Source organism: Cucurbita pepo, chromosome LG03 (assembly GCF_002806865.2).
Source record: "Cucurbita pepo subsp. pepo cultivar mu-cu-16 chromosome LG03, ASM280686v2, whole genome shotgun sequence".
Taxonomy (NCBI): domain Eukaryota; kingdom Viridiplantae; phylum Streptophyta; class Magnoliopsida; order Cucurbitales; family Cucurbitaceae; genus Cucurbita; species Cucurbita pepo.
In genome coordinates, this window is record NC_036640.1 from 7,495,892 (window position 1) to 7,505,176 (window position 9,285).

The 9,285-nt window shown below is 36.8% G+C and overlaps 1 protein-coding gene across 1 annotated transcript; it reads right to left on the bottom strand.

The window, feature by feature from the left end:
• Positions 1 to 7,316: 7,316 nt before the first annotated feature.
• On the bottom strand, positions 7,317 to 8,348 carry LOC111789827. Its single transcript, XM_023670529.1, has 3 exons — positions 8,090 to 8,348; positions 7,613 to 8,006; positions 7,317 to 7,476 (listed from the first exon to the last, which is right to left on the bottom strand). The coding sequence occupies exons 1-3, from the start codon at positions 8,346 to 8,348 to the stop codon at positions 7,317 to 7,319; spliced, it is 813 nt and encodes a 270-aa protein (XP_023526297.1).
• Between the last annotated feature and the right edge of the window lie 937 nt (positions 8,349 to 9,285).

Here is a 9,285-nt window from a genome sequence, read left to right on the forward strand (position 1 = left end):
GACTCTTTTGCCTTTCACCAACACAACACTGTTTATATAAAACAAACAACCCTTCATGGATCTCACTCTTTTCCCCTCCTTCCATCAAACACCCCAAAATCACAAACAATCCATAACTGACCCAAAGATGAAGAACATCACCACCATCTTCTTCACCTTACCCATCTTCCTTCTCTCTCTCTCTCATGCTCTCCAAGGTATTACACAACTTACTTTCTTTATTCTTTCCTTAAAAATCCACTTTTTTTCTCAAATCTCCCGCTTTGTAGATCACATTGATGCACCATTGCTGGCTATTGGAGCTCAATTTTCTGAATCCTCTCTTCAAAAGGTGATTAATTAACCTCTCTTTCACTAATTTTACAATTTCGAAAACCAATACTCTAATCATTTTGTTTTTCATTTTTAGGAGGAAACCCTTGTGGGATTTGATGCCATGAACATGAGGAAAATGGGGAGTGGAAGAATGAGAGTGGCAATAAACAGGATAATGAGGAGAGAGAGTACTACAAATGATGAGAGAGAAGAAGAAGATCAAGAAAGCTCAAGAATTTCAGGTGTCAAAAATTGTAACTTGGAAGATGAAAAGGGTGATTTTGGAGTTGGTAGTGTAAAAAATTGTAAGAATGGTGGTAGGAAGCTCAATGTTGCTGGCTTTGTAACATTTGGTGCAGATTATAAAGGGCCTCTACACCACCCTCCTAAGCATAATTAATCACACCCCCTTTTATAGGATCTTTTTTGGTTTTGTGTTAGCTACTTAAATGGGTCCAAATATATATACATATAATATTTTGTAATATCATCAAACCACAAAAAGAGTACTCAAAATCAATGCTTGTAAGTATTTAGCAATTCATATGGTTTCATGCAGGACAAAACACAAAGAGCTCAAACAAGTTTCATCAAACCTCTCAACTTAACCATCAGGTCTCTCTCTCTCTTTCCCTCTCTCAATTTTGTTTTCCCACTTCAATTCTAAGCTCACATTTGTTGTGCAGGACACTAGTGAGGCAAAAAGATGGAAGAATTCAAGCAGCTCCAAGAGGGTATCGAGGAGGGAGGAAGAAACTCAAAGGCTTGTGAAGGCAGCCAGAGAGATAGCCAATTTGATGCACAAAGATTATAAGGATTGGGGTCACCGCAAGCCACCCATCAACAATCGTGAACCTTTGCATTAAGTGTTTGAAATGGCTTAGCTTAGATTTATAGAAAATTTAGGCCTTAATTTGCATACCCTTTCTTTAGCGTAGCTACAATATGATATAGACATGTATAAGTACAAGTTATCCTCCAGGTACCTTTTTTTTTTCCTTCTTCTACTTAGTTATATATTATATTACATAGAATGCGACACAAGGAACTACAAGAACAAGCAGTATCTATATATTATAATGTATATTAACTTGCCTCTGTGAGTTGTTTAATTGTGTGTGTGTAGCAATATTTCTGTATATTTTGGTTAGATATGATGAATGATTGAAGTTAAATTAAGCTGTGGAGAAAATTTGAGGTTAAAAATTAGAAGTTTGAGGAGTTGTTTAAGTGAACTAAGGTTATTTGATGTTAATTACAAAAATGATATGTTTTTCATTTAAAATTTGAGTTGCCAGCCCTTTCTTGTTTTCATCTCCTCACCCATGCAAGCCCAACACCTTCGATCTTCCGCGACTTCATCCCTTCCGATGTGGGACTGTCGCACGTAATAGTATCGCCACCAGTAAATAGCTCACTCCTCTCGCTCTCTCTCTCTCTCTATATATATATAGTTTCTCAGCCCCTCTCGTTGAGATGTGATTCAAACTCTAACATACCACGCATCTTTAGAAAAATATCAATCTTTAAAGGTTTGCTCATGATATATGCGACTTGATTTTGTGTACGAATAAGAACTATCTTCACAATTCTTTCATTTGACGACTCTCGAGGAAAATGAAAACAAACATTTATATGTTGCTACAATAATTTATAACAGAATTTTTAGAAAATTGAATGGTTGAACTATTATTACAAAAAATTGTAGTAGGCTTGACAGGTACAAGAACGAGTAGCAACAAATTCTGCTTCGGTAGTAGATAGAGTCACCCCAGGTTGTTTTCTTGAAACCATGAAACAACTCCTGTACTTAATAGCCTGAAGTGCTCTTTCCATCTTCTATATCACCAACATAACCACTATCTATAAAAGTACTCAACTCTTCATTTCCTCCCTCCCTATACAACAATCCAAAATTGCTAGTACCCTTCAAATATCTCAACACCCTTTTTTTTTTTTTGCTACTTTTAGATGTTCCATGTATCTGCTAATGAAACTAACCACAAACATTATATTTGGTCGTGTCGTAGTTAAATACATCAAACTTCCCACTATCTGTTTATAAAGTGTGTGATCTATCATTAAACCATTCAAATTTTTCACAAGTTTTGTACGTGAAACAATAGGGTCGGGAGCTGAATTGCATTCACTCATTCCAAACCTCTCCAACACTTCCTATACATATACTTCTTTTGACGAGTAAAAATTCTATTTGAGATTTGCATAACTTCAATATCAAGAAAATATTTCATCTTTTCAAGATTAATCATATCAAATTCATCCATCATAGACTGCTTAAACTTAGCAAACGTATGTTCATCGTTACTAGTAAAAATTAGATCATCAACATAGAGACATACAATAAAAATTTTACCGTCTTGATGAACAAAGTGTGCTCATAAGGACATTTTTCGGCTTGCTTCACAAAATAAGACTCTACTCGACTGTATCAAGCTTTAGGAGCTTGTTCAATCTGTATAAAGCCTTCTTTAGTTTGTATATCTTATGCTCATTGCCTTTCATATCCCGGTGGCGGCTCAACATAAACCTCTTCTCTTAGTTCTCCAATATAAGAAGACTGACTTTACATCTAGTTGATAAATTTTGCAGGCATCTCTTTGCTCTTTAACATATATCTGGTCATCTCTACAACCGTTCGATTACGCCTTTCTACTACGTCATTTTGCTGTGGTGAAAATGTTGTAGTAAGAAATCTCTTCATGCCTTCATTCTCGCAATAGTCTTTAAAAGCAGTAGATGCAAACTCTCCTCCATGGTCGGTTCTAAAGCTCTTAATCTTCTTGCATTTCTCTACCTCCACACTAATCTTGAACTTTTTAAATATCATCCGTGTTTCATTCTTGTTTTTCAACAAAAACACCAACATAAATCGTGAAAAATCATCCACTAGTAACATAAAATATATGTTACCTCCATGAGTCATTGGAGAAATAGGTCCACATAGATGTCAATGGACGAGATCTAATGACTCCTTCACACGATATGTTGTTGTTTGCGGAAAAGGAGTCTTATACTGCTTTCCAATTAAACATTCATCACAGAATTGATTGACCTGAGTGATTTTCGGCAACCCTTCAACCATTCTTTTGTCATTTAATTGCTTTAACGAGTGAAAATTCAGGTGTCTTTTGTCATTTAATTGCTTTAACGAGTGAAAATTCAGGTGTCCATGAAAGTAAAAAACAACAGAAGCGGGAAAGGAGCAAAGACACACAAATTAAACTTATCTCCTTTTCCTGTGGTGTGTCACTAACTTACACAATTTTCCTTATATAATAAAAAAATAACAAATTTCTTGCTACAAATCAGCAACCACTCATGATATCTCTTAAACTAGTTTCACTCTTCCACTACTCCCACTCACGATATCTCCAGCAATTTTTTTTAATGGAGGAATGAACAACAAAAATAAAATAAATACAAAATAGCTATTTTTAACCAAAAACTTACCAAGCAAAATAAATAAATAAAACAAGTTTATAACCAACAATCACTCATCTCAACTTGTTTAACTATGCTTAATCGACTTTCTTCAAGCCAATCTTCTCTCTTAACTCTAGGAACCGTTGTCTTGCTAACGGCTTTGTCAGAATATCCGACAACTGTTCATCTGTGTCCACATATTCCAGTTTAATAGCTTCAGTTTGCACACACTGGCGAATAAAATGGAACCTGGTATCAATGTGCTTACTTTGATCATGGTAAACAAAAAATTTCGTCAACGCTATAGTTGACTTGTTGTCAACATTAAGCTTGGGTTTTACTTGCAGTTGACTGATGTTACTCAAAATCCTGTCCAACCATACTTCTTGACATGTTCCAGGAGTTGTGGCTATATACTCAGCCTCGCATGACTACAAAGCCACCACCTTCTGCTTCTGTGATACCCGGATTATTGGATTTACTCCCAAATAGTACAACATCCAGTTGTACTCTTCCTATCATCAATATGTCCAGCCATATCACTGTCGCTAAATCCTACCAGCTCCACATTCGATAACTTCTTATAAACACAATCGAAACTTAGAGTACCTTTCACATACCTCAATATTTGTTTTACTGCTATGAGATGTGAAGTTGTTGGTGCCTCCATGTATCTACTCATCACACCAACTGAGTAGGCTATGTCGGGCCAGGTATTAACCAGATAGTGTAAGCTTCCAATAGCACTTCTGTAAAGTATTTTGTCAACCGCAGGTTCTCCATTCCCATGTTTGCTCATCTTCATTCTTGGTTCCATGGGAATCGAACAAGGATTGCACTCCCCCATTCCTAGCTTCTCTAGGATTTTTCTTGCATATCCGGCCTGACATAAAGTGATTGATTCACTGCTTTGTCGTACCTCAATATCCAAGTAATAGCTCAAAAGTCCAAGATCGCTCATCTCAAATTTCTGGTGCATCTCTTCCTTGAACTTAGCTATAACTTGTTTGTTTGAGCCGGCTATGATTAAGTCATCCACATATGTGCCGATAATCATTGCTTCAACTCCATTAATTTCCTTGTAGAGAGCATATTCCTGTGGACATCTAACAAAACCAAGTGACTGTAAACATTGATCAAGTTTCAAATTCCAGGCCCTCGGAGCCTATTTTAATCCATACAAGGCTTTACGTAGTTTTAATACCATGTTTGGATTTTCCTTGTCATCGAACCCTTCTGGTTGAACAACATACACCTCCTCTTCTAACTCGCCATTCAGAAAAGTTGTCTTCACATCCATGTGATGTACTTCTCAGTTTTTAATGGCGGCATAGGCAAGAATTAATCTCACTGTTTCTAATCTGGCTAATGGTGCGAATAATTCACTGTAATCTACACCAAACTGCTGTGCATATCCCTTTGCCACGAGTCTAGTCTTATGTTTCATGATTTTTCCATCTGAGTTTTCTTTAATTTGAAAATCCATTTGATGCCAATTGCTTTATGATTTTCAAGTCAGTGAGTTCCCACATTCTGTTCTTTTCAATGGAGAGAATCTCGGACTTCATGGCATTCCTCCAGTTTTCATTCTTAGCCGCTTCTTCATATGAGGTTAGCTCCTCTATAGAAAGAAAACAAAGACCCACTGCTTCCTCCTCACTTCGTTATATCTTTTAGAGGCCTGAACTTTTTCGGCATCAACGAGCTTGATGATGATGCATTTGAGGTACTATCTGGCGTTGATAAAGTTGAGGACGAATTTTCCCTTTGCCTTTCATCTGGATCAACTTCAATTTGTTCAATATTCCTCTCCTCTATTCTACTATGTTTTTCTGAAATTTGAACGGTGAAAGTTCTTCTTTGTTCATCATCACCGTTTGTTATTTCTTCCCAACACCACTTTTTCTCCTCTTCGAATAACACATTCCTGCTCACCATAATTCTGTACTTTTGTGGATCCAATAGTCTGTAAGCTTTTGTTCCATCTTTATATCCCAACATAATTGTCTTTACACTCTATCAGCAAGTTTAGAAATGTGAGAATATATATTCTTGCATGAGCAAGACACCAGAAGATTCTAGAGTGATGAACCTTCGGTATCTTGTCAAACCAAGCTTGATACGGTGTATCATCTACAACTCCTTTTATTGGCGATCTATTCAAAATATACACGGCAGTTTTGACAGCTTCTCCCCAAAATTTTGCAGGCATCTGTTTGCTCTTTAACATACATCTGGTCATCTCTACAACCGTTCGATTACGCCTTTCTACTACGCCATTTTGCTATGGTGAAAATGGTGGAGTAATAAATCTCTTCATGTCTTCATTCTCGCAATAGCCTTTAAAAGCAGTAGATACAAACTCTCTTCCACGATCGGTTCTAAAGCTCTTAATCTTCTTGCCTTTCTCTACCTCCACACTGATCTTGAACTTTTTAAATATCATCAGTGTTTCATTCTTGTTTTTCAACAAAAACACCAACATAAATCATGAAAAATCATCCACTAGTAACATAAAATATTTGTTACCTCCATGAGTCATTGGCGAAATAGGTCCACATAGACACCCATCACAGAATTGATTGACCTGGGTGATTTTCGGTAACCCTTCAACCATTCTTTTGTCATTTAATTGCTTTAAAGAGTGAAAATTTAGGTGTCCATACCTCGCGTGCCAGAGCCAACCACCGTTACTGATATCTGTCATTAAACATACCTGATCCGCAAGCTTCAACTGTGCTACATACAATCTGTTGGATTGTCTGGTCACCATAATAATCAGGTTCCAAGCCTTGTCATATTTCTTCATCACACTGTCCTCTATGACAATTTTATTTCCACTCTCGTCCAGTTGTCCCAAACTTATTATATTGCTTTTAAGTTTAGGTATGTAATAGACTTGCGATAAGATCAAGTGCTCATCGGTTTTGTATTTGAAGAGCATTATTCCTCGACCACAAATGTCTATTACAGATTTATCACCAAAACATATCTTTCTAACAACAGATGCGTCTAGCTCACGAAACACCCTCCTTTGTTCTGACATGTGGTTGCTAGTGTTGGGAATCAACTTAAATGAAAAAAAAAAAGGTAGTTTTTTAATTTCTTTATTTTTAGGAAGGCTTTTGAAATTTGAGTTGTAAAAGGAAGAGGCCAAAGAAAAAATGAAGGGCAAACAATCATTTTAGGAGAGAGTGGGTTATGGGATAGCCAATTTTAGGTTTTAGAAAACCTATAAATTAATAGGTTTTCCCTTGCAAAGAGAAGTTAGGGCAAGTAGAGCAAGAGTTACAGAGTTAAAGTATAGTGTAATAGAAAAGGGTTTTGAGAATTTCTTTGTCTCCTTGTCTCTCCCGTCTTGACACCTCCTTCACAGTTTCGTGAGAGTTATCTAAATGAGTTAGTTTCAGAGCGAGCGTCTATTTTCTACAAGTTGGTATCGGAGCAGATTGTTATTTTCTACAAATTGGTATCAGAGCAAATTTTAATTCTACAAATTGGTATCTAGGTACCAGGAATTTTCAGCTCCAATATTGGCTGGTGGCAGCACTATAGTTTCATTCAACATCAGAATCAGGCTCTTTGTCATGTGTGATTTTAATTTCACACGCCTCTGTCATCCGCAATGAAGACTCCTCATCCTTTTTCATCTCTATCAAGTTGAGTTGTTCGTCTTCTGTGGAACACTCTGATGCGAAGTGTCCCATCTGCTGACACCTGTAACATTTAATTTTACTTTTGTCGAATTTCTTCTTCTGAGTTTATAACTCTCCTTCATCTCCTCGATGCCAGTCACTTCTCCCACGGCCTCTCCATCTTCCACGACCTCGTTCCCTGCCTCCTCTAGAACTACCTTTGATCCTTCCATTCTTTCTTTGAGGATTTTGCATTCTCTCGTTCCTTCCATTCTGCACGAGTGAGGAGAACGGTTTCATCTTTTTCTCCAAACCCTTGTAACCTTTCTTCATGTGCCTTGAGTGATCCAATAACCTCATCAACGGATTTCGTTTTGAGATCACTGAAATCCTTAATCGTTGAAGTGATTTGAAGAAACTTTGCATAGGTGAATCGTAGAAGTTTCTTAACTACTTGGATATCATCCACAGTATTGCCGAGGCCTCTTAATTTGTTGACAATAATGGTTAGTTTTCCAGAATACTCATCAATACTTTCTGAATCACCCATCCTCAACGCTTCAAACTCCCGCCAGAGAGTCTGCGCTCTAACTTCTTTCACTCTTTCCGCACCTAGATTCATATTTTTGAACATGATCTAGGCTTCGTTGGCCGTTTTCTTGCACCCAATTGTAGCAACGTATCTTCTCCAATACTTTGATAAAGAGCTGCTAAAGCCATCTTATCTTTGCGGTTATATACTGTTTCGGGTGACTCAATTGTTTCCCAAACACCTTGTGCCATCATAAATACCTCCATCTTAATCGCCCAAGCTGCATAGTTGCATTTTGTCAATATCAGGTATTTGAATGCGATAGATCCCTCCTTTTCTTGAATCAGTACACTCATTTCGTTTGAGGCATCATCTTCTATCGCACCGATGCTTTGGCTCCTATCTCTCGATTCTTTACTCATTTTTTGATCTCTCTCCCTTCTTGACGGCTCAATCTCTAGGTGAGACATGATTGAAAACAGGCCTTCTTGTAGAGCTCTGAAGGGAGAAGGAGCAACACATTTATTTTTATGGTGCTTTACTAAGACACCATTTTCCTTATATAATAAAAAATAACATATTTCTTACTACAGACCCACTCTAACTAATTTTACCCCCAAAAACTCCACTCTTCCCCTCTTCCTTCACTATGTCTCTAGCCTGTTTAATCTTTTACCCCCAAAAACTCCCCTCTTCCTTCACTATGTCTCTAGCCTATTTTGATTAAACGACTTGGATGCAATCTACCACAAGAATTATTTAAAACTACAAGAATTGTTTGAAACTTAGAAATGATAAAGATGATGTCAAATTTAGAATTGTTTGAAACTTCGAAATGATAAAGATGATGTCAAATTTAAGGGCTCGTTCGAGCTCAATTTCATTCCTAAAAGATCTATCTTTTACCTACCAATTTGTGTGGGTATTTATAGTCCCTTCAAAAACTCCACCATCCATCAAATATCCACTAAAAATAAGTCATTTGACAAGTAACTTCCCACCATTTTACTAGTGATTTATGGAATTAAAATAATTAATACAGTTTTCAAATGTGCTATTTATAGCAACCTCATCCTCCACTCCCATGCAACAAATATTTACTTTTTAAACTCAGAGATGGTCTTCCTTGATGGAATGAGTTTGTAACACAAAAGTTAACTTAGTCTATCTAATTTTATAATAAAGAATGAATACTTATGGATCTTCTTGGTCTTTGATTCCGTAGTAGGTCTAGTCGGAACATTTGAAACACCATGATTCTTATTATCTTTCCCTCTTCAAAAAGATTTATCAGTAGGAAAATCATCGCCAATAGAAAGAGACGGAAGTCAACAACATTGAGAGTAGAATGTACAGAAT

Excerpts from the sequence above, each read along its gene's own strand:
- LOC111789827 (XM_023670529.1), bottom strand. The coding sequence starts at position 8,348 with ATGAGTAAAGAATCGAGAGATAGGAGCCAAAGCATCGGTGCGATAGAA. Across the intron at positions 8,007-8,089 it reads TTTAGCAGCTCTTTATCAAA|GTGCGGAAAGAGTGAAAGAA; the intron begins GTATTGGAGAAG and ends ATATGAATCTAG. Across the intron at positions 7,477-7,612 it reads AAAGAATGGAAGGATCAAAG|GTGTCAGCAGATGGGACACT; the intron begins GTAGTTCTAGAG and ends TAAATGTTACAG.